We start from the raw sequence: 26,158 nt of genomic DNA, 5'->3' as shown, positions 1-26,158 counted from the left end.
GTCCTCTTGCCTGATCTTTTGCATGTCTCTTGCAGATCACCTTTAGGCTCCACAGCCTCTGCCCCAGCGGCACCCTCAGCACCTGCAGCGCCCCCCGCCTTCCACGGCATGCTGGAGAGGGCCCCGGCAGAGCCCTCCTACCGCGCCCCCATGGAGAAGCTCTTCTACTTACCTCATGTGTGCAGCTACACCTGTCTGTCCCGAGTCAGACCGATGAGAAGTGCTCAGTACCGGGGCAAGAATCCTCTGCTGGTCCCACTACTCTATGACTTCCGGCGGATGACAGCCCGCCGCCGAGTTAACCGCAAGATGGGCTTTCATGTTATCTATAAGACGCCCTGTGGCCTCTGTCTTCGGACAATGCAGGAGATTGAACGCTATCTTTTTGAGACTGGTTGTGACTTCCTCTTCCTGGAGATGTTCTGTTTGGATCCATATGTTCTTGTGGACCGAAAGTTTCAGCCCTATAAACCTTTTTACTACATTTTGGACATCACTTACGGGAAGGAGGATGTTCCCTTATCCTGTGTCAATGAGATTGACACAACCCCTCCACCCCAGGTGGCCTACAGTAAGGAGCGAATCCCGGGCAAGGGTGTTTTCATTAACACAGGCCCAGAATTTCTGGTCGGTTGTGACTGCAAGGATGGGTGCCGTGACAAGTGAGTTAGTAGGGTAATTGCTGGCCCTGCCTCCAACTTCCTTATCCTTGTCTTGTCTTTCTTTTGCCTCATATCTCCTTTGTTTCCTATTTACGTCCCCCCTTGGCTGGAGTCCCTGCCATACGGCCTCCATGAAAGCTGTGAGAGAGGCTCGGGTCTGACCCAGCCCCCACTGCATGCCCCCGGCTACTCGTGTCCTGGGTTTGTTTCTTTTCTCTGATCCTCCCCCTTTTCCTTCGTGCCCCTCCATCGTGCTTTGGGTTGCCACTCGGTTTCATTCTATCTTACTCCCACTCTGTCATGTTCTTACTGTCTTTTCCCTTCTCATTTACGTGTATGACAAAAAATTTCACTACCTTCTCCCTATCCTTTTGTAGTACTTCCTGCCTCTAAAGAAAGTCTCGCAGCTCTAGCCATCATACCCTTCTGTCTTTTTCAGGTCCAAATGTGCCTGTCATCAGCTAACTATCCAGGCCACAGCCTGTACCCCCGGCGGCCAGATCAACCCTAACTCTGGCTACCAGTACAAGAGACTAGAAGAGTGTCTGCCCACAGGGTGAGTAGGGGAAAGCAAAGTACCTCGGAGATGGAGTTCTAAAAATCAGAACCAAAAATAGAGTAACTGAAACCAGGTTTTTTTAATCAATTAAATCTTATTTACTGGGGCGCCTGGGTGGCTCAGTCGGTTAAGCGACTGCCTTCGGCTCAGGTCATGATTTCTAGGGTCCTGGGATCAAGCCCCACATCGGGCTCCCTGCTCAGCGGGGAGCCTGCTTCTCCCTCTGACCCTCCCCCGTCTCATGTTCTCTCTCTCTCTCTCTCTCAAATAAATAAAATCTTTAAAAAAAAAATCTTATTTACTCAATTTCCAGCACCTGTTTCTTCCTTGGGCTTTCATTTAAATGAAGACTTCTAAGGATTGAATAGGATCTAGCAATTGCAGTTAAAGATGTTCTTAATTTCATAGTTGTATGTATATCCTAACAGACTGCAGTTACGCTAGCAAGGGAGATGTGTTCAGAGAGAAATATGCAGGGACCTGATTATATAGGACTTTGTAAATGAGAATAAAAATTAGAACTAAATCAGGGTGTGATAGGAAACTGTTAGAAAATTTTAAGCAGGGGTGCCTGGGTGGCTCAGTTGGTTAAGCGACTGCCTTCGGCTCAGGTCGTGATCCCAGAGTCCTGGGATCGAGTCCCGCCTGCATAGGGCTCCCCCTGCTCTGTGGGGAGCCTGTTTCTCCCTCTGCCTACCACTCCCCCTGCTTGTGCTCTGTCTCTTTCTCTGTCAAATAAATAAATAAAATCTTTAAAAAAAAATTTTTTTTAAGCAGGCAAATGATGCCATCTGCTTTTTGAAGGTTACCGTGGCTTCTTTGTGGAGACTAGGTCTTAGGGCAACAAAAGTAAAACTGAGAAATCCACTTAGGAGATTAATTACGGGAATATAGGTGAGAGACGGTGGTTGCTGGGGCTTGGACGAGAGTGCACACAGTGAGTAGAGCTGAAAGAGGGTCGAGTTGGGATTCATTTGGAGGTAGAGCTACAGAACTTGATAGATTGACTGGAGTGGGAGGGAAGTGGCAGAATCGAGGACAAGTCCTCCAAACTTTATACTTTAGCAACAAAGTGGGTGTTGGTGCTTTTTACTGAGTTAGAAGAGTAGAGGAGTGGCAGGTCTGGGAGAAACTCAGCTTCTGCTCTGGCCATGTTATGTTTGAGATGCCTCCTAGGCACTCCAAGGAGAAATATCAAGAAGGCAATAAGATTTCTGGGAGAAGTATAAGGGCTGGACATAAAGAATTAGGAATCCTGAACACAGAGGGGAGAGGTGATAGTTAAAGCCTGGATGAGTTCACCTAGAGAGAATATTGATAAACGATAAGGGGGCCCAGGAGTAAGCCCTGGGCTCTCCAACTAGAGACTGAGCAGAGGAGGTGAAGCCAGCTTATAAGATTGAGAAGGGCAGGGAAAGAGGCAGACAATGAAAGAAGGGGATATAAAACTTGGTAAATGGTTATATATGAACATGGAAACTAACAAACCTGGTGCTCAAGATACATAAGTAGCAGAACAGAAGAGAGGAGAAAAACATCAGTGAAATAATTCAGAAATTTTCCCGTAATTGAAGGGTCTGTTTCCAAATGGAGAATGCCAGTCATGTCCCAGCATAACGGATGAAAATAGATCCCCACTAAAAAACGTGATAATAAAATGCAATCATTGTGTCCACAGAACACTGAAGACAAAAAAAAAAAAAAAAAATCCTAAAAGCTTCTGGAGAAGAGAAATAGACCATAAAAATAAAGAGTCAGAGTCTATCTTCAGCATTCTCAAAATAACATTGGAAGCTAGATGGAAATTAAGGACTCCATTCAGAATTCTAAGGGGAAATTATTTGTAACCTAGAGTTCTAAGCCCCAGGCTATGAGTTTGTTAAACTAAAGACATTTTTTAGACATGAAATACCTCAAAATTGTCAATTAGTCCTTTTCCCAGAAAGTTAACTGGAGGGGCGCCTGGGTGGCTCGGTCAGTTAAGCATCTGCCTTTGGCTCAGTTCGTGATCCCAGGGTCCTGGGATCGGGCCCCACATCGGGCTCCCTGCTCAGCGGGAGGCCTGCTTCTCTCTCTCCCTGCCGCTCCCCCTGCTTGTGCTCTCTTTCCCTCTAATAAATAAGTAAAATTTTTTTAAAAAAGAAGGAAGAAAGAAAGAAAGTTAACTGGAATTGTTTGCCAGAATAAGGGGAAAAGTCAAGAGAGGGGAAAGCATACTGACCCAGGAAATAGCGGCTCCAACTCAAAAGAGGATTGAGGGGGCACCCACAGATGGTGGGATGAAGGGGGCTTCCAGGCTGACAGCTGTGCACCGGCCAGGACAGCCAGTGTGAGAGCAGCACGCATCCGGCTGCAAGAGAAGCTCTGGGAGAATGGGCTTGGTAGAAAACCTGGTATGTCTGAGGATCTTCACAAGAAATGGAGGCTACCAGGGAAGTCAGGAGATGAATTTGTGCTGAATGCAAATTGAAAACTAAGCAAAGGAAAAGACAGTTAATAACTTTAGCTGCATTCCTGTATCATTTATGTTTTAATTATAATAAAACTTGAGTCTTGTAACAATGTTTAGATTTGCTAATGCTGGGCAGTAGATGAGTGTTCTTTTTCTGTGTTTGAAATGTTTCATAGAAATACTTTCAAATGACCACAAATACTATGTCACTTCCCTGCCTAAAACTTTAATAGCTTCCCACTGCACTTTGGATTTCATTCTAACTCTTAATCTTAGGTCACAAGACACTGTACTATCTGGCCCCTTCCTATCTCTCTCCCTCCAAAACTGTTCTAGGCACATTGATATTCTTCAGTTACTGAATCCAGTTTGCCCAGTATTTGCCAGCCTACCTCAGGGGCCTTTGTACATGCTGTGCCCTCTGCTTGGCATCCGTCCACTGTTCTTTGCATGGTATCTTCTTTAACCTTGAGCTCTCAGCTTTAATCTCACCTCCTCAGAGAGACCTTTCCTGGCCACCCTAAAACTAGGTCATTTTTACTCCCTTCATGCTCTCATTTAGCACCCTGTTTGTGTTTTTTATAGCATCTGGGGCAACTTTCATTTATGTGTTGACTTGCTTTTGTTCTTTTTCATTAGCATATAAGCTCCATGGGGATGGGAACCTGTCTGTCTTGCTCAGCATGGTGTATCACCAGCAGCTAACTGACCCAGTGCCTGGTACATGTAACCACTCAAACAGATTTTGTTGAATGACTGAATGATACAGTATAGCTTCTCTGGAAGTTTCATAGGGTGGTGAATAGACCTAAGTTCAAATTCTGACTTCATCCATTCTAAGCTGATCTTGTTTTATTAGCTGTAAATAGAAGAATTGAACACAAACACCCCCCATCCCTACTGAGGTTTTAAGGGACCTAATGAAGTTGTTTCTTGAGGGGCGCCTGGGTGGCTCAGTTGGTTAAGCGACTGCCTTCGGCTCAGGTCATGATCCTGGAGTCCCGGGATCGAGTCCCGCATCGGGCTCCCTGCTCGGCAAGGGAGTCTGCTTCTCCCTCTAACCCTCCCCCCTCTCAAGTGCTCTCTCTCTTTCTCACTCTTTCAAAATAAATAAAATAAATCTTTAAAAAAAAAATTGTTTCTTGATATGGTGCTAGTTACATGGTGTGTTCAGTTTGTGAAAATTCATTGAGCCATAGACATGTATGTGTACTTCCCTCTGTGTATGTTATGCTTTCATTGTTTTATTTTTGGGTAATCTCTACAGTCAATGCAGGGCTCAAATTCATGACCTCTGCAATTGAGTCACATGCTCTACCCACTGAGCCAGCCGGGCACCCCACTTCCCAAGATTTTAAGGTTAAAAAAACATCCTTATAGGGCTGCTCCGAGGATAGAATAGAGAATGTATATAAAGCCTATTAGCACAATGCCAAACACAAAGTATATGTTTATATGTTCAGTGAATAGAAGCTGCTTTTACCAACTTTGTCTAAAAGGATAGGACTAATGTCATCAACTCTCAAATCGTACTGGTGTCATCTTTCCAATAGTAGATGGAGCAGAAATATTGATGCCTGAAAAGATAACTTTTCTCAGTATAACTATTAGCTAAATCTCTCTAATTTTGATAGTTTTTTAAATAACCTGTGCAGTGCCTTAAACTTGATAGAATATGAGCTCCCTGAGAGGAAAGATTATGACTTTCTCCATTATTGAGTTCCCAGTGTTTTACGTAGAACAGCTTTTGGTAGTTAGTAAATGTTCACAGGATGAAAGTCAGCTATACCCAGACTTTTGTTCCAATTCCTCCTCTTTAATCTCTCTCTTTTTTTTAAAGATTTTATTTATTTATTTGACAGAGATACAGTGAGAGAGGGAACCCAAGCAGGGGGAGTGGGAGAGAGAGAAGCAAGCCCCCCACCGAGCAGGGAGCCTGACTCGGGCCTCGATCCAAGACCCTGGGATCATGACCTGAGCCAAAGGCAGGCGCTCAACAACTGAGCCACCCAGGCGCCCCTTTAGGCTCTTTCACTATCTGTTAAATTGGTTTTTGCTTTTCTCACATACTTTATTTTTATATATCTCTTTCTATAAATTGATGTAGTCTGCTATTTTAACGGCTCTTAATCTGTATTCACATCAGTTTGCTTCCTTTTCTCCAGGTGTTAGGTATTCTGGTATTCACTGTTACTAACTAGTGCTATAAATTACCTGTATAAATCACTTTTCCCTCTTCTGAATTATTTCCTTGGGCTCTATTCCCAAATGAATCAAAGAGCATAGTTCCTAAATTCACTCACTTAGATCACTACCTACTAAATGATGAAACCTTAAGAATTGTAACAGTTCTATGGACTGAACGGATGCTCTGGTGATCATGTTATGATTGAGTTTATTGTCACTCCTCCCAGAGTTTACGAGTGTAACAAGCGCTGCAAGTGTGACCCAAACATGTGCACAAACCGGTTGGTGCAGCATGGACTCCAGGTTCGGCTACAGCTATTCAAGACGCAGAACAAGGGCTGGGGTATCCGCTGCTTGGATGACATTGCCAAAGGCTCCTTTGTCTGTATTTATGCAGGTTGGTGATGAAACAAAAGAGTTGCCGCTGGGGTTAGGACACGGTGGGGAATTGAATCAGAGAGGAGCTGAACAGAAGAATAAAACTTGGGAGTAAGAGGCGGCCAGGATTTTCTTCTGTAAAGAACAGGACAAGTGATGATGTGCCTGTCCGGGTGGACCAGGAAGGGACAAAGAGCTTTATAAGGACAAGAAGGAAAAGGGATGAAAGTGGACGTGAGGATTTTTCAGACAAGGGACATGGGAGCAGAGCCCAGTGTGGTGTTTTCTCCCACGTCTCTCCACCCACAGGCTTTTAGCATAGCTGCGGACACCCTTTTGGTAAACCAAGAGGAAAATGGGATGGCAGAAAGGGCAAGATTTAAAACTAGAGGAAAGCTGCCTGTCTTCTCATAGTTAAGACACTGAGGAGACAAGGGAGAGCCCATAATGGAGGTGTTTTGACTGTGTGCTGGTGGGCTCGGTATTGCTGGAAGGACCCCTATACTTTCTAAAAGATCCTCATAACCACAGAAGGCCTTTAATTCTCTTCACTCCCAGGCAAGATCCTGACAGATGACTTTGCGGACAAGGAGGGCCTGGAGATGGGTGATGAGTACTTTGCCAATCTGGACCATATCGAGAGCGTGGAGAACTTCAAGGAAGGCTATGAGAGTGATGCCCCCTGTTCCTCGGACAGCAGCGGGGTAGACTTGAAAGACCAGGAAGATGGCAACAGCGGTACAGAGGATCCCGAAGAGTCCAATGATGACAGCTCCGATGATAACTTCTGCAAAGATGAGGACTTCAGCACCAGCTCTGTGTGGCGTAGCTATGCTACCCGGCGGCAGACCCGGGGCCAGAAGGAGAACGGACTGTCTGAGACAGCTTCCAAGGACTCCCGCCCCCCAGACCTCGGCCCCCCTCATATTCCTGTCCCTCCAGCGATCCCTGTCGGTGGCTGCAATCCGCCTTCCTCTGAAGAGACACCCAAGAACAAGGTGGCCTCGTGGTTGAGCTACAACAGTGTCAGCGAGGGTGGCTTTGCTGACTCTGACAGCCGGTCCTCCTTCAAGACTAGCGAAGGTGGGGAAGGCCGGCCTGGGGGAGGCAGAGGGGAGGCTGAGAAGGCCTCCACCTCAGGGCTGGGCTTCAAGGATGAGGGAGACATCAAGCAGGCGAAGAAAGAGGTAAGTGGTGGCAGGAAACTCTGAGAGTGGTAGCTTTTGTGTAACTTTGGTGTAGTGACTTAATGTGACTTACTCTCTTCAACATGTAGATTAGGTACTGGATGGATATTTGTGGCAAACCAGATTAACTCCCCCCTCCACCCAGCACATTTCCGGTGCTTAAAGGACCAAATTATCTTAAAATCAACCTAGGGAAGAACTGTCTGGTTCATCCCAAAGTAAAGGATTTATAAGTAGGTGTTTTTTTTTTAAGTTAAGTGTTATTTCAAGTTATCTACAGCATTGCTGTCTTTTGTTATACTTAAAAACCAAGAATTGAGGGGCGCCTGGGGTGGCTCAGTCAGTTAGGCATCCAGCTCTTGATTTCGGCTCAGGTCATGATGTCAGGGTCATGAGATGGAGCCCAGCATTGGGCTCAAGTCTACTTGAGATTCTCTCCCTCTGCCCCCTCCCCCTGCTTGCACTCTCTCTCTCAGTCTCTCTCTCTCTCTCAAATAAATAAATCCTTAAAGAAAAAACCAATTGATTCTAGATGTATTTTTATTGATGTTGAAACTTAGCACATTATGGGTGGTAAACTGTGTCTCTTGTCCTTGTAAGATTCTGCCCACAGTGTTTGCCTTGAGCATCTTATGCCTGTCATTGGAAAGGCTGGAAACCCCCTCTCAGGTGGTGTCCTCATGAGAACATGAGTGTTCTGTCAAGCTGCAAAGCAGTCTCTAGATAGCTTCTCACTAGCTGAGGTCTTTGGAGGTCATTTGAGATCAAGTCTAATTGTTGGATTTGTTACTCAGGACCATTGAAAACATTTTAACCTTTCACTTGCTCTCTTTTCCAGGACCCTGATGATCGAAACAAGATGTCAATGTAAGAGCCTCTGTTTCTGACCTGTTTCCAGATTTGCCTTGTTTCAAGCCTGTAAAAGAAACTCATCATCTGACCCCCCTCTCATTCCTTCCCCTCCCGGTAGAGTTAGTGAAAGCGCTCGAAATTACGGTTACAATCCTTCTCCCATGAAGCTCGAAGGACTTCGCCGCCCACCTAGTAAGACTAGTATGCATCAGAGCCGACGACTCATGGCCTCTGCTCAGTCCAGTGCTGATGTAAGTGACATTCTTCCTCAAGCTGTACCTCACCTCTCATCGGGCCCTTAATGATAATTCCCAGCATATCCCTTGTTGCTTTGGCTGTGGCTTCCTGCCTCCGTTTCCTTCAGCCAGCATCTAATCTTTCTCTTGCTGTAGTCTTAGCTTCTTCCTGCTTAACTGTAGAAAGAGCACGAACTTGAATGGGTCCTCTCCATTTACTCTTCTTTCTTCTCACCCTTCTGTTTCCCAGGACGTCCTAACATTGTCCAGCAGCACAGAAAGCGAGGGGGAAAGTGCGACCAGCCGGAAGCCCACCACTGGTCAGACTTCAGCCACAGCAGTGGATAGCGATGATATCCAGACCATCTCCTCTGGCTCTGAGGCAGATGACTTTGAGGACAAGAAGAACATGTCTGGTAGTCTGGAAGAATGTTGGGGGTAGTAGGCAGGGATGGCAGGAAAGCTGGGATAGGGGCTTTTCTAAGGAAGCTAAAGGAGTGGGAAAACATGCAGATCTTAAGAGTTGACGCATGTCTGGGAGGATTCTGATTCCCAGCTCAACTGTTAATGTTGTTCAACACATCCCCTTCCTCTCTCCTTTTCACTTCCCTACTCTCTTCCCTCAGCTTCTTTACCCAGCAGCTCTAATCCTGCTTGAAAAAACTGCCAATTAGGATCTTTGCTTTCAGGGTCACAGCTCATCAGTATTCCTACAGTGCAAGGAGTGGGATGGAAATGGGCGTAGAAGGTCCAGTCGTGAGGTGGGATGGGGCCTAACCCTGTTCTCTGTTCTCCTTCCTGTCCAGGTCCAACAAAACGCCAGGTGGCAGTAAAATCAACCCGAGGCTTTGCTCTTAAATCAACCCATGGGATTGCCATAAAATCAACCAACATGGCATCCGTGGAAAAGGGGGAGAGTGCACCTGTTCGTAAGAACACACGCCAGTTCTATGATGGGGAAGAGTCTTGCTATATCATTGATGCCAAGCTCGAAGGCAACCTGGGCCGCTACCTCAATGTGAGACCCCTCTCCCTTCCCTCTAGATGCTGGATTATCCCACTGTCCTCAAAGTTCTAGTTCTTTTTAACACAACTATATAAACCTGCCTTTACTTGTTAGAAATTCTTGATCTCTAGGATCTTAAAGAGGTAGCTTTCTTTCAGAACTTCTCTGCTATGATGGGGAGGATCAAATGGCATCATTTTTTTTGTCCAACTCACATTCACCCCACAAAGCTGGGTTGTTTTCTCAGTTCTTATGGGTCCTGTCCTTAAACCCACAGCATAGCTGCAGCCCCAACTTGTTTGTCCAGAATGTCTTCGTGGACACTCACGATCTTCGCTTCCCCTGGGTGGCCTTCTTTGCCAGCAAGTAAGAAGGGGTCAGGGAGGGGGCTGGTTGGGTAAGAGCCGCAGCCCAGGGTTGAGTAGGGGCAGCCCCCCACCTCGTGCTCCAGCTCCGCTCGCACATGGTGACGTGCTGCCTTCACCGCCCCCTCCCCTGTCTTCCTGCCCAGGAGGATCCGGGCTGGCACAGAGCTCACGTGGGACTACAACTACGAGGTGGGCAGTGTGGAAGGCAAGGAGCTGCTCTGCTGCTGCGGGGCCATCGAATGCAGAGGGCGTCTTCTTTAGTGGACAGCCTTCTTCGGAACTTTCCAAACCCTTCCCGAACCGTCCTTTCCTCAGGAACTGGGTCTTCCTGACTGTTCAACTCTGACCCCCACGTCTCCCGTCTAGCTCTTCCCCCAGCTCCTGGTAGATAGAAGTGGGAGCTCTGGATCAGGAGATCCCTTCCAATGTGGTGCTAGCAGGCAAGGTCCCTCCTCCACCTCCTGAAGCGCCGGGGGTGGGGGGAGGTCGCCACGCCGACCTGGGCCTGATCTCCCTCAGTCCTCCTGTTACTCCTCCCTCCCACCCTATGTTTGTTCAAGTGTTCATGCTTCTGACAGACTTCATTCCTGGAATGAGGGCTGTGTATTTACTATCCTTGATTTGTATGGTTTCTTGAATGTCTTTTAACAAGATGTTAAAACGAAGATTGTGATTTGATTTATCTTCCTCAGCCCCCATTCTCCCAGTTCTGGGTCTTTTGGTGACAGAGCTATTTCTGCCCCCAGTCCTTCCCAAGGGACAGCTGTCATTAATCTCATACCTTCTCTACCTTTGCTTTTTCTTATTTGCCATGTGAAATTTTAAAAAGGAAACGTTACATAACCATGAGGAAGACTACCTTAGTTTATTTAGTTGATCTCCCTTCTCAGTTCCTACTAGTCTCAGACACTTATTACCATGTTTTACTTAATCTTTAATATATTTTAATTAAAAAAAAAAAAACCATTAACAGTACATTTTGGTCTGAAGTGGTCCCTCTGCTGAAATGCCAGGTGCTAGCTGTAATTCTGGCTTTAAAACCAAAACACCGAATGTTTAATAAATAAAAATAAGAACTAATTGCCATTCTATTCCAAACCAGCTAGCCTAGGGGATGAGGCCAGAGGAAGGAGGCAGTAAGACCTTAGACCTGTGATGACAGAGAGCTGGCAGAGAAATAACACGCAGGCCATCCAAGCAGTCCCAGTATGGGCCCCCAACACACACTTTGGCAGAGGTAGGGTAAGGGTCTTATGTACCCTCCTACACTCAATTCATTTGTGTCTCAGGAGGGAAAAAGTTAAAGCTCAGTTTTGGTTTCTGGCCCAAGTTAGGGAGCCTAGAAAGGTGAGCCTTGGTCCATCTTTGGCAGAATGAGGCCCACAGATGGGACAGTAAGGCACGACCCTGGCTCTGGAGGTCAGGGAGTCTGAGGCAAACAGCTAGGGCCAAATTCTGAAGAATAAGGAATGTGAGTTGTAATTGCCGCCCCCAGAGCTGAGGCAGGGCCTCAAAAGCAATAGAAAGGACAACCTAGAAAACAGAGAGGAAAATAAGTCCATCCCCCCCTCTGACAAAGGATATACCAACCTCCCCGCTACCCGGGGATAGGCTGGTTAGTTTGGTTAAAGGCAACTGGGTGACAAAGAAGCAGAGGGTTGGGACACAGAGGAACTCTCTCCTTGCTTTCTGCTTTCTCCCCAGGGCTTAAAGCGGTCCTCTGGAGAGGACAGCCTAGTTCCTTGGCTTTATGCATTAATCTGAGGGGCAGCAGGGACAACGGTTCAGTCATTCTTACGATGGTTGTTACTGAGGACAGGGTGGCCGTTGGCTAGGGGTCGGCTCTTTGCTCCTCCCCCAGCTACAGCCTCCTCCCCCTCTGAGCTCTCTGTTTCTTCCCGGTCGCTGCGTTCATCTTCTACCAGCTGTGGAAACGGAAAAGAAGGGTTACATGCTGTCCTCAAATGCTTAAGGAATGCCTCTCTCAGCAGGCTTGTCCTGCTGCACCCAGGGCACCACAGTAGTGTCTTAGGATGCTTGCCGATGTGGGGCGGCGGGGGAGTTTGGGCTGTTTCTGGAGTTGAAGGTAGTAGGGCCTACAGGTCATTCACCTTTCCAGTTATGAACTTGTGGGCCATGCGCAGAATGAGGTAGGCCCAGAAGATATGCAGCAGCTGTAGCACTCCCATCATGGAATTAAAGAAGTAGTAGCCGAAGAAGGCAGGGTAGAGCTCCAATGGGTAGACCACAGTGCAGTGCAAGATCCTGCAATGGGAAAGGAGAGACGGGATTGTGAACACATGAAGGAGGCGGTCGGGATAAGGACAGATAAATGAGGCGGGGAGGTCAAGACCCCGGCTTACTTGAGGACAGGAGTACAGTCTGGCCTACTCACCAGAAGGGCAGGATGACCAGTCGGGTGATGATGAAGACAATGGCGAAGACGATGAAGATGTTGTTGCAGGTGTTTTTCCATCCCGCATAGTTAAACATCTTGGCTGACTGCACAGATAGCCCCCGTCCATCATCACGGGCTCCTGACTCTCCCATATACATTCATATATACACTGGCTCTGTGCCCCCACTTCCTTGCTCCCAGGAATGTCAACCCCCCCCCACCACCACCCCCAAAAGAGGGATAGGGACAGAAGAACCTGCACCAGAGTCTCTAGGTTTGAAGAAATGCCCAGGAAGCCTGACCTCTAGCAGGTAGTCGGAAGAGTCATGCAGAGCCATGATCAGCGTCCCTGCTCGGATGTAATTGGCAAACCAGGAGAAGCTGATGAGGATGATGGTAGCCACGTGATGGATGATCTGTTCCTTGAAATCCTGCAGAAAAGATGCAGGCTCCAGGGGACTTCCTGTTCCCCACCCCCACTGTAATCCTACTTCCTCCCCCTTCCACTTAGTTCCCCTTAACCCACAGCTCCATCCAAATACTCAGAAATCAAAGGGGAAGGCTCTCCGTCTGGGGCTTTGTTTTGGCTTCTAGGCTTAATGGCACAGCTCCCTGACCCACCTTTCGCTTGACATCAGAGGCAATGCTGAAGAGCAGGGACCAGTAGAAAGAAAGTTCAATCATGTAGTACCAGTACTGGGAAGGGATGGTGCTCTGGGTGCGAGAAAGGAGAGAAAGGGAAAGGTAAGGTACCCCGAACAACAGGACCCAAGGCTCTCACTGTCCAACCCAGCCCTTCTACCCCGGGGTGGTTTAGCACCGTGACTCCAGTGCCTTCTGCCACATGTTCCAGAGACCATCTCTTCATAAGGGTGTACATGTCCTAGTCCTGCCCTACCTTGAGCCTCTTAATCACCCCAGAGAAGGAGTCAGGACCCCATCTCATACCTGTATGGGATATCCCTCCCAAACCTTCTTCATGTCATAGAACCAGGGTTTCTGCAGAGAGACGGTGAGAGGTTAAGAGAAGAGGGACCCACGTTCTATGGCCTCACACCACCTTGACAGAGAACCTACTCCCACCTCCCAGGAACCCCCGCTCACGTCCACAATGACGGCCATGCCAGCAATGAAAGCGATCAGGTAAAAGGTGAATCTCCAGCTGGAAGAGGAAGCAGAAAGGGCAAGGAGGATGGCTGGGAGAGGGGCACAGCCCTCCAACCACTGCCAAGTGCCCCCAGATATCTTCCCTCTCAAGAATATCATTGATCGATTGGGCGCCTGGGTGGCTCAGTTGGTTAAGCAACTGCCTTCGGCTCAGGTCATGATCCCGGAGTCCCGAGATCGAGTCCCGCATCAGGCTCCCTGCTCAGCAGCGAGTCTGCTTCTCCCTCTGACCTTCTCCCCTCTCATGCTGTTTCTCTCTCTCTCTCTCTCTCTCAAATAAATAAATAAAATCTTAAAAAAATATATATATATATCATTGATCGGCAGGGGCGCCTGGGTGGCTCGGTCGTTAAGCGTCTGCCTTCAGCTCAGGTCATGATGCCAGGGTTCTGGGATTGAGCCCCGCATCGGGCTCCCTGCTCAGTGGGAAGCCTGCTTCTCCCTCTCCCACTCCCCCTGCTTGTGTTCCTGCTCTCACTAACTCTCTCTCTGTCAAATAAATAAAACCTAAAAAAAAATATATATATATATATATATATATATATCATTAATAACCAGTTCACCTCCTCACCTAGGCACAACCTCTCCCTGCATACAGCCATGGCCCACCCCTCCCAGCAAGACATCAGACCTTCCTCTGCCACCCAGCTTCTCTGGCCCCAACCTCCCCTACCTGGCTTCTCGGAACTTCTTGAGGAGACTGGGCCGGTCCTGGTTGCGGCGGCGGCGGAACCAGCGCTCCACCTGGCGGCCAGAGAGCCCACTCTGCCGCGACAAGAGCTCTACCTCTGCCTGGGTGTGGTGAAGAAGCCCATTACGTTCAGCGCCCCCATCCTCCCGCCACCACCTCCCAGCAAGAACCTAGGTCAGCACCACTGCCCTCTCCTCTCCACCCACCAGGGCTGGCCTCGCAACCTGCGCCCTCCCCAGGGCGCACTCAGTGATCCCAGAGCAGGGCCTGCAGCACACACCTGTTTGGGCTGCTTGCCACTGGTCAGGTAGAAATGCTCCAAGGTGGGGTTGGGTGGTGCCCGCAGCCGAGTTTTCTCCTTTACATTCAGAAGGGCGGCCAGTGGTGTAGCCACATAACTGAGGAAGGGATAGAAGTGAGAAGCGTCTGTCTCTTTAAAGCACCTGTCTCTTGGTAGCCCCTAGCTGGCTGGGGAAAGGACTGCAAGCTCAGGCAACTTTATCCTGGGCCTCAGTTTCCCGGCAACCCCCTCGGTGGCCTCCTTGGGCTGCCCAAAGCTGACAAAGCTGCCTGTGTTCACTAGTGACCAGGCGGGGTGGAGAGGGAGAACAAATGACCATTGAAGGAAAGGGCCTGGGGGTGCTAAGCCCTCAGGAAGACAATGCTGCGTTCAGTGGGGGCGGCACATAGGAGGCAGGGATCTGGGTGGCCAGAAGAGCAGGGTCCGGGACCAATTAAACAGCAAGAGACAAACTCAAGTGCAAGAAACTGTGGCTGGCAGCCAGGGAAGGCATGGGGGAAGGTTGGTATGCTCACAGCTCAAAGAAGTATCGAACGATGAGGAAGAGCAAGGCCAGGGGTAGTGTGATGTAGAGGTCTGAGGCTTTGGCGTAGACACGTCCATCCCGGTCTTCTAGATCAGCCCAAGTTAAGTTCACAGGCAGCCACAGCCGTTCCCACCAGAAGTAGTCATACAAGGTCTGGAGCATCCTGAGTGAGGGGGGGGGGGAAGGCAGAGGGCATCACAGGGGGCAGCCATGGGGGAAGAGAAAGATGAAAGTTTCCATGGTATAACAAAGGAGCAGGGGACAGAGACTCATGCCCTGGAGTCTGGTCCTGGGCACATGGCCTTGGACAAACCAGTTTCCTTGTCTGTAACATGGTGGTTTTCCAGTTCTAACATTCACCATTTACCACAACTGAAGATGATGCTGACGACCCCCAGGAGTCCCAGTTCTCTAGAACTAAGAACCTTGGGGTCTCCCCGTCATTTTGCTACCCTGGCATGGAGGACAGGCAGGATCTGGCCCTAGAAGTTATAACCAACAATCTGAGTAAAGTGGGAGGCACCTTCTCCTCCCCCAACCCCCACTCTCCAGCTAGCCCCTCCATCCCTCAAGCCAACCCACAGCTGGAAGCTTCTGTGCCAAGGAAGCCCAGAAACAGATTGCAGGGCTTAGGCAAACCCTACCTCCTCCTTCCCTACAACCCATCTGCACAGCAGGTCCCTAGGGAAAATTAAGAGGCCAGAGTAAAGCAAAATTATGTCCCTAAAGGATGCTGAGCTCCAGGACAATCAGTAAACATCAAACTATTCCACAGGAGATTAACACCCCATGCCGAGCCATCCAATCCCTGCACATAAGGCAGAAGAACTATCTGAAGCGTCTTTTCAGAAACAAAGTGAAGGCAAGGCTGCAAAGAATTAGGGATTGGGGGCCAGACAATGGAGACAGAAGACCGAGACATCTGGTGGAACTAGGAGCTATTTCTTAAGGCTCATCCACAAAATAGTAACTAGTCTGCAGGGGAACACCCATCACAAAGACTCTCAGCTCAGGGAAAAGCTGTTGCTTCCCCACCCCCCCCACCCCACCTCCCCCTTTCCTTCCACAGAGAGGTAGTGACCAACCACTGGTCACTTGGATACCAGAATGAGGGAGGGTACAGACCTCCTGAGAGGTATCCTCTAGAGCCATTGTCTTTGGCTCCTGAGGGGCGACAGCAGCTGCTGGGAGCTGAGAGTACAGCAGCAAGATGGTCCCACGGAGTCAGTGATGCCAGTACCAACAGAATGCCTGGCAGTCCTGGGACTTGGCAGTGAAGACCAGCGGGACGACAAGGGCAGAAGTTTCTGGGCCCCCAGCCCTCATCCTCTCAGGAGGGCAGGGGCGGGGAGGGGGTGGTGCGGTGCTGGTATTCAGGCTGACTTAGAACTAAAAGCTGACGCAGAAGGAAGGTGGTCTCCTCCCACCCGGCGGGAAGAGAGTGGGGAGACTGTTCTCCACCGTGCACTGCAGACCACGGTGCCCCTGGCTGAAGGCTGATCAGATCTCAGCTGAGCGGGGCTGGCGCTCCGCCTGCTCTTCCCACGGCTCCGCCCACACCCACCACACAAGCACTTGCGAAATCCCTCTCAGAAATCCCTCTCGGCCTGTCACGGGTCAGTATTCCAGCTCGAGGACTTTACCCTCTTGTCCCCACTCCTGGTCACTGCTCACAGATGAAGTCAGAGGTCAGCACCGACAATCGAGGAGCTTCAGCTCCACCTTCGCCCAGGAACACTCATACACACTCATACACACACATACACACTCTCCGGGCCTCAGCTCCCGAGGGCACTGCCCCTTTCCCCTCTACCTTAGCCAGAATAAATATTTAATTAGTTAAAGAGATGGAAGCCTTTGGAACTGAACAAAATTAAACATAATTCTCCACAGTGGAACTTCCCCCACACAACCATGTGCACAACACACTTTTTTCACAGAGAAAATTGAGTAGAGAAGGAAAAGGCAGAATAGCTAGATGTGCTAACACGCCTCTGGATCCTCCTTCCCACCTTTTTAGCTTAGCTAGATTGGAGGTGGGGGGAAATGACTGACACATCCCCTGACTTCCATGTCCCTTAGAGCCCACCTTGTCCTCCACTGAGATCTAAAGCCAAAAGTACAGACAGGCCTGGATATCAGGCCCCATCCCCACCCTGGTCAGTGGAAACTGGCAGGAAGTTTCTCTGTCAGGGACATTTTGAGGATTAAAGATTCAGAGGGCTGGCTGGGGTCCCAGAGGGTGTGAGTGGGGCCCCTCTCCCTGACTCCTGGGGCCCAGGATTGTCTTCTGCCAGTCTGTACCTACAAAGGTGAGATGCTGGAGAAGTTAGCAGAAAATGGGCCAGAGAGTGGTCAAGGGCAAGCACCAGGATAGTGCAATTATCTCAACCCCAAGACGATACCTATCCCCTTCCCATCCCAAGCAAGGAGAGCCAAAGAATGTGGTGAAATGCAGATTAATGAGGGCTCTCTCACACCTGGGTAGGAGGCTTTCTGTGACCACAGCCCTCCCTTGCTGCCCAGTACTTCCATTAGCAGAGTAAAGCTACCCCATTCCTGCCCCCTCCCTACCCCCAAAGCCTAGCCCAGCAGGGAGAGGCGCCAGATTCAGCAGGGTCAGGGCTTCTGACTCAACATGGGGGGCAGGGTGGGGAGGACAACAGGGGCTCCCAGCAGCCTTGCTTACACATCCGCTCAGAACCAACCGGTCTGCTCCGAGGCAGCCCTGGTGGCTTCTTGGCACCAGCACACCAAGCCAAGCACGGGATCCCATAAACAAAAGACTGGTGCAAGAAGACAGGGATGTGAACTCGGTATAGGGAGAAACCCTGCTTTTCTGGCCAGCTGGCCCTCAGGGTAGATATTTGATTTTCTGATGGGGAAATCACACCTACAGATATTCTCCCACTCACAGAATTTACTCACCGCACACATGAAGAAACAACAGTGTGTGTGTGCGTGTGTGTGTGTGTATGTGTGTGTGTGTCTGTCTCTCTCACAGAGACACACCTGCCTCAGAGACACAGACGCCACTCTCTGAGGCACAGGCAGGAGAGGGGCCAGCAGAGCAGGGATTTCACGGGCATCGGATTACCAGGAACTTGAAGAGGGCTCTGCCCAGCCCCCAGCCTTTGCCCCATCTCTGAGTGACCCCTCCCAAACCCTCAGAAATGGATGTAAAGGGGGCAGAGGGTCCCCATGGGGGCCTGTAAACCCAGAATGCTAAGAAGGCAGAGGTTTGAGTCCATGAGGCAGGGATCTCACAGACTCAATGTGAAAACAGTCCCGCTGGCTCTCAGAGCTTGAAGAAATAATTGAGCAAAATAGGATCAGCAAAGGAGGAGAGACTGACAAACACAGGGTCCCACAGGCTCCCAGCCACCACTGAAGCCTGAGGGACTACAAAAAAAGTGGGAGGATCCGAGTAAGTCTTGTTGAAAACTTTCTTTTAGCAACAGGCATCAGGAACTAGAAGGCTGCAGCGTGGATGAAGCCAACAGGAGGTGTGTCATCACTCCAGAAGGCAGGGTAGGTCCCCAAATTTAGCTTGTCTGGGCCACCCCACCAGAGGCCCCAACACACCCAAATGCTGCATGTGACTAGAGCCTCCAGGGGCGGCGGGAGGCCGGCAGGTTAAAGAGGCAGGGGAGGGGGGGCAGCGCTGATGAGCACAGTAAAGGACCCGCAGGGCGCCAGGCTCCTGGCCAGTGACAGGGGAGAGAGGAGGCCAGGCCTCCAGGGGGAAAGCTGGCCAGAGGCCCCAGTGAAGGGACTGGGCTGTGGGGTACCAAGGGAGACAAGGAACTCTCTCTCTTTGGAGCAGAGAATCTGTGCAGGTCACTTCATGATTCGGGCCAGGCCCAGAGGGACAAGGCTGCAGACAAGTCCTTATCCCTAGGAGCTCCATCACAAGTGCAGTCAGCCACCCACCTTCAGCCCCGGCCACCTGGACTTTGGTACGGGACAGCGACCCCCTCCAACACAGATGTGGGAGTGATTGCCTGCTGGAGGCCTTCCCAGATTCGATTCTCTGTGAAGAGGGGCTCACTCCGTTCCTCAGGATCCTCAAAAGCCCCCTGAGTACTGGGTCTAGCAACTCAGGGAATCAAGCCCAGGTTTTGATGCCAGGAGCCTGGCTTGGGGAGAGAGAGAAACCCCCAAGCTGAGGCCAAGTATTAGCGCCACACACCTGCAATTAACCTACTTGCCAGAGAGCCTCCAGGCCGGTAATTAACAAGCCGTGGCCCCGAAAACCAGTTTCACCAGCAGCTTCCCCCTCCCCAGCCCAGCCACACACACCCCATAACGGTATAGGAGCCTTAGCCTTGGGGGGCCTGGTCACACACTCAGAGCCACTCCTTCCTGTTCCCCGTTAAGCACATGGACGCTCTGATCCCGCTCCTGCAACAGGCACTAGGGGCCGGTGCGAAGAAAAAGCAGCAGGACCCTCCCCGCCCTCCCACTCCAGCCACCGGACCGGTGCAGGCCAGGAGCGACGCCGCGGGCCCACTGCCAGGCTGGGGCTCTCGCGCAAATGGTCACCAAGCTCTTCTCCCCAACAAAGGGGGCGCCTGTGGCTCGGGCCCTCCGCGAGCAGCCTCGGGCCCCTCCCTCCCAGCCCCTACCTGTTGCCAGGAAGGCTTGCCTCTCCCGGCTCGGGGCGGCGCGCCCCACCACGCCGAGGCGCCCGGCCAGCCTGCCCTCGGGCGGCGCTGGGGGCCCGGCCGCTCCCGCGAGGCGCTCCGGCCCGCCCTCCCCCAGGCCCGCCGCCATGAGCGCGCCGGGCACAGGCCCCCGAGCCCGCGGCTGCCGTCCCCCGCCCGGCCGCCCAGAGCCCGCGCCCCGGGCCCTCTGTCCTTGTCGCCCCCCGCTCCCTCCGCAGCGGGGGCCCTCTCGGCGGAGCCGCGGCGGAGCGGCCCCCACTTCTCCCAACTTTTCCGCGGCCGCTCCCCGCCCCACCCCGGCGCGCAGCGCCTGCGGCTCGCAAGCTGGGGTCCCGACTCACTCGGCGGCAGCGGCGTCGCGGAGCTGGCCCGGCCGGGAGCCGCTGCTCCGGCCCCCCCGGCGGCCCGGCCCCCGCCCCCCCCCCCCCACTCCGGACTGGCTCGGCTCGCTCCTCTCCTCCCCCTTCCGCCCGCCCGCTCCCTCCCTCCTTCCTCCTCCGCCAGCCGAGCCCAGCCGAGCCGCGTCCGAGCCCAGCCCGGGAGAGCAAGGCCGCGAGCGGCCCCGGAACCGGGAGACTGGGCGTGGACCTGCGGCCCAGCGACGGCACGGCAGAGGAGGGAGGGCAGCGGGGCCCAGGCCTGTGCGCGCGGCGGCCTCGCCCAGCCCCCGCTCCCTGCCGCCGCCCCTTTCCCGGCCCTGGGACCCGCGCCCTCGCGGGCCAGGCCCGCGGCCGCGCCCACTGTAATCTCTGCACGGGGAGAAGCCCCCGAGGAGGGAAGGCTGTGTGCGGGCCCGGCGGGCACTCCGGGCTCTCCGTGGCCCTCGGGGACAGACCCGCGAGATGCCCGGGGATTCCGGGCGAGCAGCGGCCGAGCGCCTGCCCCACCCGCCCACCCCCAACTGCGGTCGGCGACTTCAGCCCTGCTGCGGCCCTCGGTTCCCCCCGCCCGACCGATTGCCACACTTCCCGGCTCTAGCCCCACTGAGCGGCGGAGGGAGGAGAGCGCCCCGGCTTCGGGCGAGCGAAGCCTGGGGGGAGTCCCTTCCGAGTGCGGTGCGCCCAGGCCGAGCGCCTCTCCGGGTCGGCCCAGGCAGCGGACCCTCGTGATTCCGTTGCCTTTCCCTGCGCAGAGCCTGCGGCCCCTGCGAGATCCCCCACTTCATCCCCGCCACAAAACCCGTTTCCACCCGGGTATTGTAAAACCTATCCACGGTGGCACACATACCCCGCTGTAGTAGATACTCTGAAAGAGCCAACCCCCAACTTTTGTTTTGTAAAATGTATTTGAGTTTGCCATCTACACTGTTTTTCCCTCTTCTAACTCGTATTTCTAAGATGCCTTTCCCTTAGTCTGGTAAAACTGTCGTTTCAGGAAGATGCGACATGTTTATCCTAGAAAACCGACCTCGACTCCTAGCATGGACAGAATGTGGCTAGGATGTGTCTGAAGGTTTGTTTAGAAAGCGAGCTAGAGCTTACTCCATGTAGAGGTAACTTCGTTTTTTACCTCGATGAAATGGTGTTTTTGTCCTGTCACGGTTAGAACCTCTGACAGTAGCTTCTTTCATGGTTTATCTAGTCAAGTTCAGGTGTTTTGATAGCTCTCTTAGGAAGGAGAGTGACCTCCCCGCCTATTCCAGTTGAGAGCTTGGCCCTCACCTAAGGCTCTTTCTGGATAGGTAGAGAAGCAGAAGCTGATTTTCAAGTTCTTTGTTCATTTGCTCTCTGCTGCCGGACCCTCAGCCCATTCATTCCTACCAGTGGAGAAATGAGAATTATTGGCCCAATCCCTGGCCCATCTCCCCCCCAGACCAGCCCCCAGGGGACTCTTCCACTTCTTTTAGCCTGACCTGCCCGATTTTACAGTTCCCAGCAAGCCCTCCAGCCCTGTTTTACTTTGCCCCAGGCTGAATTCCTCCCTGATTAGCACTGCTTACATCTTTTTACCTCTCTGTAACCCTCTCCCTCTGCCTTCCAATCCAAAGTTCCCTCTACCTTTCTTGAGAATCCTCCCCAGATTCCTCTCTGCTACATACCCACACGCCCTTTTCCAGAAGGGTTCAGTGTCTCTACTTCGGGCTCCAGCTAACCTTTGGGTCCCGCTCTAACTCCTCACGCCTCTGTACTATTTGGTTCCTTTCCTTTGGCTTCTGAGCCCTTTTCTCTAGCAGTTTTCCTAGATGCCAAATTTCTCCAAGGTCCCTGCAAGACTTTTTAAATGATTCCTTAGAGGACTGAAGACCGTTTAACTTTTTTTAAGATAGCAGTGGGCAGGGGAAGTTTGGGGGCAGAGGTTGTATAGCCAAGGCCTGAGAAATAAAGATAAGAGGGTGTACCCCTCCCCCAAGAGACAAAAGAGAAGGTGGATGGAGAAGGGGAGGTGGCCTCAGGCAGCATTAGAATGATGCTACCAGTTCTGTCAACATACTTAGGACAGAAGCTTGCACCGGCGCCACACACACTCCCCGCCTCAGCTGGACCAGGAGATTTGGATCACCACCTTTCTGACCCATCCCCCAGTGCCCCGGGCAGACATAGCCACGCCCGCAGTGCCCCAAGCTGCCTGCCTTGCTGTGACTCACTTCCTCTGTATGCGCTGCTGAGGTGGCCTGAGGCAGAGGGCACCACCAGGCCTTCAAGCTGGGATTTAAGTATCTGGGCAGGCTTTGAGGACAGGAAAAGGCATGGACCCCAGCTTAGGAAAGTCAGGCTGGCTCATGCAACACAGAAGCCTATTTGGGTAAAGGAGTAGAGCATGGCTACTATGTGAGCAGAGGGATTCAGGTGCCAGGAGTTCTGGGGAGAAAAAGTTTCATAACAAGAGAAAAATGCCAGGGAGGAATTTCTATGTGTTCTGAAATCATGCAATGCAAGATTTTGCAGAAAAGCAATATGGGGTTGGAGTTGAACCCGAATTCATGAGTCAACAGTTGAGGCTCTATATATTACTGCCTGTCCCCTATATACTCCACTAAGACAGACCCCCCAAATCAGCTATGCCCTCATCTAAGTAATGAAGAAAGCACAGGAGAAGTTAGGAGACCTGGATCTGGTTCCAACACCGTGGCCCTTGGGAAGTCACTTTGCCTCCTGAGTCAGTAATAAGAGTAGACCGACTGACTAGTCGGGCACCTGGGTGGCTCAGTCGTTAAGTGTCTGCCTTCGGCTCAGGTTATGATCCCGGGGTCTTGGGATCGAGCCCCGCATCGGGCTCCCTGCTCCGTGGGAAGACTGTTTCTCCCTCTCCCACTCCCCCTGCTTGTGTTCCCTCTCTAGCTGTCTCTCTCTCTGTCAAATAAATAAGTAAAATCTTAAAAAAAAAAAAAAAAAAAGAGTAGACCAGTCATCTCCAAGAACCCCACCAACTCTGAAATTCTAAAATTTATGGGCGCCTGGGTGGCTCAGTTGGTTAAGCGACTGCCTTCGGCTCAGGTCATGATCCTGGAGTCCCGGGATCGAGTCCCGCATCGGGCTCCCCGCTCAGTGGGGAGTCTGCTTCTCCCTCTGACCCTCTTCCCTCTCGTGCTCTCTATCTCTCATTCTCTCTCTCTCAAATAAATAAACAAAATTTAAAAAAAAAATAAAAATAAAATAAAATAAAATAAAATAAAATAAAATTTAGAGCACGGGGGTGAAAGGTGATTAGTAAATTTGAAAACAACCTCAATATGGCCCTGGAGTTGAACAAAACAAAACGCCAGGACAAAAGGAGTGAGTTTCCACCAAGTTTCAGTAGAGCATCTCCCGTACTCCTCCTCACGCTCCTGGACCACAAGGACTGATCTTCTGCTGTGTGTTTGCCCTTCTGCGTACATCCTTCAAACGCAGGATTCAGCCTTGCTGGTCTGCCAGGAATCCCTCGCAGAAGTTCGGACTGGGGAAATAAGAGCCCTCTCCCTCTCCCTTCATTTCCCTCTAAACCTACTTGGAATGTGTGCCCAGAATGGACTCTGAAGGATGTGGAAGGCCAAAGGCATGGGACTTGCGAAGACACTGTATTGGGGTAACCCAGCCTAGGACGTCTCCTGCAAGTGTCTTGAGGTCCCATTGGTGGGGGGAAGTCCCTTGAGTAGGTGTCTCCTTGAGGCTCTTCTGCTGACCATGCCTGCCTGCCAAGTCCACCTAGGAACCTGATGTCCTCCAGAGACTGCACTTCCCAACAAGGGCGCAAAAGGAGCCCCTGGGTTATCTGTGGGTGGAGCCAGCGCCTCGGAGGCCTCAAGTGGCCACTAGGGGGCATTCGGCTCTCGGTGGCTTCTAATGCCCTCCTGTGGCCAGATTGAAGATCGGCAAGATAGAGGTTGCAGAAGAGAGCCAAGACGGGACTCCATAGGGAGACAAGTTAACAATAACAGTTCCTTATAACATTATATCAATATTTATTGTTACATATTAGTTAACATTTTGACATGTGTACCTACTAGTCTGTGCGAGCACTCTTCTGAAGGGGCGCCTGGGTGGCTCAGTTGGTTAAGCATCTGCTTTTGGCTCGGGTCATGATCTCAGGGTCCTGGACTTGAGCCCCACATCGGGCTCCCTGCTCAGGGGGGAGCCTGCTTCTCCCTCTTCCTCTACCCGCCGTCCCCCTGCTTGTGCGCGCTCTCTCTCTGTCAAATAAATAAAATCTTAAAAAAAATAAGGTGCTCTACGTGTATTAATTTATTTCTCACAATAGCTTATCATATAAACACTATTATTATCTCTGTTTCGAAGATGAGGAAACTGAGCTCAGAAAGGTTGAGGTAGGGGCGCATGGGCAGCTCAGTTGGTTAAGCATCTGCCTTCGGCTCAGGTCATGATCCCAGGGTCCATGACCTGAGTCCCACATCGGAATCCCTGCTCAGTGGGGAACGTGCTTCTCCCTTTGCCTGCCCCTCCCCCTGCTTGTTCTCTCTCTCTCTGACAAATAAAACCTTAAAAAAAGGAGAAGAAAGAAAGTTTGAGGTAATTGCTAAAGTCACATAGCAGACTGGAATTCTGAGTCCAAGAAGTCTGGCTCCAGAACTTTTGCTTTTAATCACCATGCTGGAACTAAGTCCCATCGTCCCAGTTGCCAGGTAAATTACAGGATGCTCAGTTCAATCACAATTTCAGATAAACAATAAATGATTGTTATCCTAAGTATATCCCATGAAATAGTTGGGTCAGACTTAATACCAACAAATTATTTGTCATTTACCTGAAATTCTAATTTAACTGGGTGTCCTGCATTTTTTTTATTAAATCTGGCAGCCTTATTTTACAAGGCATTTTTCTCTGCCAAATGCCATCACATATATAACCTAATTCAGTCCTCCCAGGAAGACTACTCTCAGGTGCCCAGAATGCCCCCTCCACACACTTCAGTCTCTCCCAATAGTCCCATTTTTTCTCAGGTAAAGAAACAGACACAGAGACCTGAAATGACTTGCTGAGGTTACAGAACAGAACGAGTGGCAGAGTTGGGGCTTGAACCCATGTTCTCATGGCAAAAATTGGTGGATGTTTCCCAGTTTAACAGGAGACAAAGTGAGAAGCAGTGATCGCCACCAAGGAAATCCCCCTTCGTGCATACTTGGGGCCTGGTCTGCTCTGTGGAAGAGGGGCAGGTCCCTCCTCAGGGACGTAAGAGAACCGGCGAGGGCCTTCCTTGGCGGGGAGAGGGGCAGAGGAGTGGAAACAGCTCTCTAGCTTCCGTGTCCAGCCCCCACAGGACCTCTGGAGGGAAGCTGGAAGGACACAGCTCCTAGGTCCCAGGGAGCTGGCTGTGAGGCTCAAGCGGCTACCTGCTCGCTCACCTGCTGCTCTGTGCACTGGCAGCCCCAAGCCCAGCTGCAGCGGTTGCATCAGTACCGCTAAAACCGTCCTGGCAGCCAAAAGGCACCAGAAGGAATCTAAGACACAGGAACCCAGGGAGCCTCTCCCATCTCCCTGTTGCCTTTTGGGAGCATCATGCTTCTGTCCACAGGGAACACCCTTTGCATTTTTCTCTCTTGACTCTGCTGATCAGCGCCCACCCTCAAATACCTGCTCTTTCTTGCCCTACCCTTCCCACCCCGGCTGACAGGCTCTGATAAGGTAGTAGTAGTCAGGGAGTTTGGGGGTTAGGACCCCCTCTGGGGTGCGGACTGGGGTGCCCTGCTGGTATGTGCCCCAACAGGTTTTTCTCTATCAGCCTCTAAATCAGCCTGGAGCCTGTCTGACCTGTCCCCCCAGGGAGCTGGGGCCAGAGGCGGAGCCAGGTCAGAAGCTGGACTTAAAGCCTGGGCTTCTGTGGTCGCCCCCCCCCCCCCCCCCCCCCCCCGCCAGCCCCACAGGGAAAGCAACACACCGAGCCTCTTGTGTCCAGCTGAGCTGCTGAGAGGCTGAGCAGAATTCTCTCTGTGGGCTGAGGCCCGGCTCCTGGGAGGAAAGATGCTTGCTAGGGAGGGGTTTGCCTGTGGGACCAGGTACTGCTGGGTCCTCTCCCACATTTGGGAGGGGCCGGAGCCCAGGCAACTGCTGGGCTGGGCTGCTAGAGAGGTCATCTGACTGGCTGCC

At 51.4% G+C, this 26,158-nt stretch overlaps 2 protein-coding genes across 6 annotated transcripts in view; one reads left to right on the top strand and one right to left on the bottom strand.

Annotated features, from left to right (window-relative positions):
- Positions 1-10,552, top strand: part of SETDB1 (SET domain bifurcated histone lysine methyltransferase 1) — a 32,920-nt gene extending 22,368 nt beyond the window's left edge. For all 3 annotated transcript variants that reach the window (XM_025858379.2, XM_025858381.2, XM_025858378.2), the window contains exons 13-22: positions 36-662; positions 1,102-1,218; positions 6,088-6,257; positions 6,797-7,425; positions 8,264-8,292; positions 8,396-8,528; positions 8,764-8,929; positions 9,320-9,531; positions 9,797-9,885; positions 10,031-10,552. In XM_025858379.2, the coding sequence (XP_025714164.1) occupies positions 36-662; positions 1,102-1,218; positions 6,088-6,257; positions 6,797-7,425; positions 8,264-8,292; positions 8,396-8,528; positions 8,764-8,929; positions 9,320-9,531; positions 9,797-9,885; positions 10,031-10,148 (2,290 nt within the window). In that variant the 3' untranslated portion in view covers positions 10,149-10,552. The remainder of the gene's footprint in view (positions 1-35; positions 663-1,101; positions 1,219-6,087; positions 6,258-6,796; positions 7,426-8,263; positions 8,293-8,395; positions 8,529-8,763; positions 8,930-9,319; positions 9,532-9,796; positions 9,886-10,030) is intronic.
- Positions 10,553-10,797: 245 nt separating this feature from the next.
- On the bottom strand, positions 10,798-20,134 carry CERS2 (ceramide synthase 2). 3 transcript variants are annotated; one of them, XM_025858387.2, is made up of 11 exons: positions 19,979-20,134; positions 14,960-15,133; positions 14,424-14,541; positions 14,126-14,244; positions 13,390-13,447; positions 13,234-13,284; positions 12,907-12,999; positions 12,588-12,716; positions 12,283-12,389; positions 11,999-12,152; positions 10,798-11,812 (listed from the first exon to the last, which is right to left on the bottom strand). In XM_025858387.2, exons 2-11 carry the CDS (start codon positions 15,130-15,132, stop codon positions 11,672-11,674), a joined length of 1,143 nt encoding a protein of 380 aa, XP_025714172.1. In that variant the 5' UTR covers position 15,133; positions 19,979-20,134; the 3' UTR covers positions 10,798-11,671. The 3 variants fall into 3 exon arrangements, with proteins under 3 accessions (XP_025714172.1, XP_025714171.1, XP_073744528.1); XM_025858386.2 differs by lacking the exon at positions 19,979-20,134 and adding an exon at positions 16,096-16,298; XM_073888427.1 differs by lacking the exon at positions 13,234-13,284.
- Between the last annotated feature and the right edge of the window lie 6,024 nt (positions 20,135-26,158).

This window comes from Callorhinus ursinus, unplaced genomic scaffold, assembly GCF_003265705.2.
Source record: "Callorhinus ursinus isolate GAN/ISIS: 27379988/994484 unplaced genomic scaffold, GSC_fseal_2.0 scaffold90, whole genome shotgun sequence".
NCBI lineage: Eukaryota > Metazoa > Chordata > Mammalia > Carnivora > Otariidae > Callorhinus > Callorhinus ursinus.
Note: the sequence above shows the minus strand (reverse complement) of the source record. Positions and strands in the feature narration are given on the sequence as shown.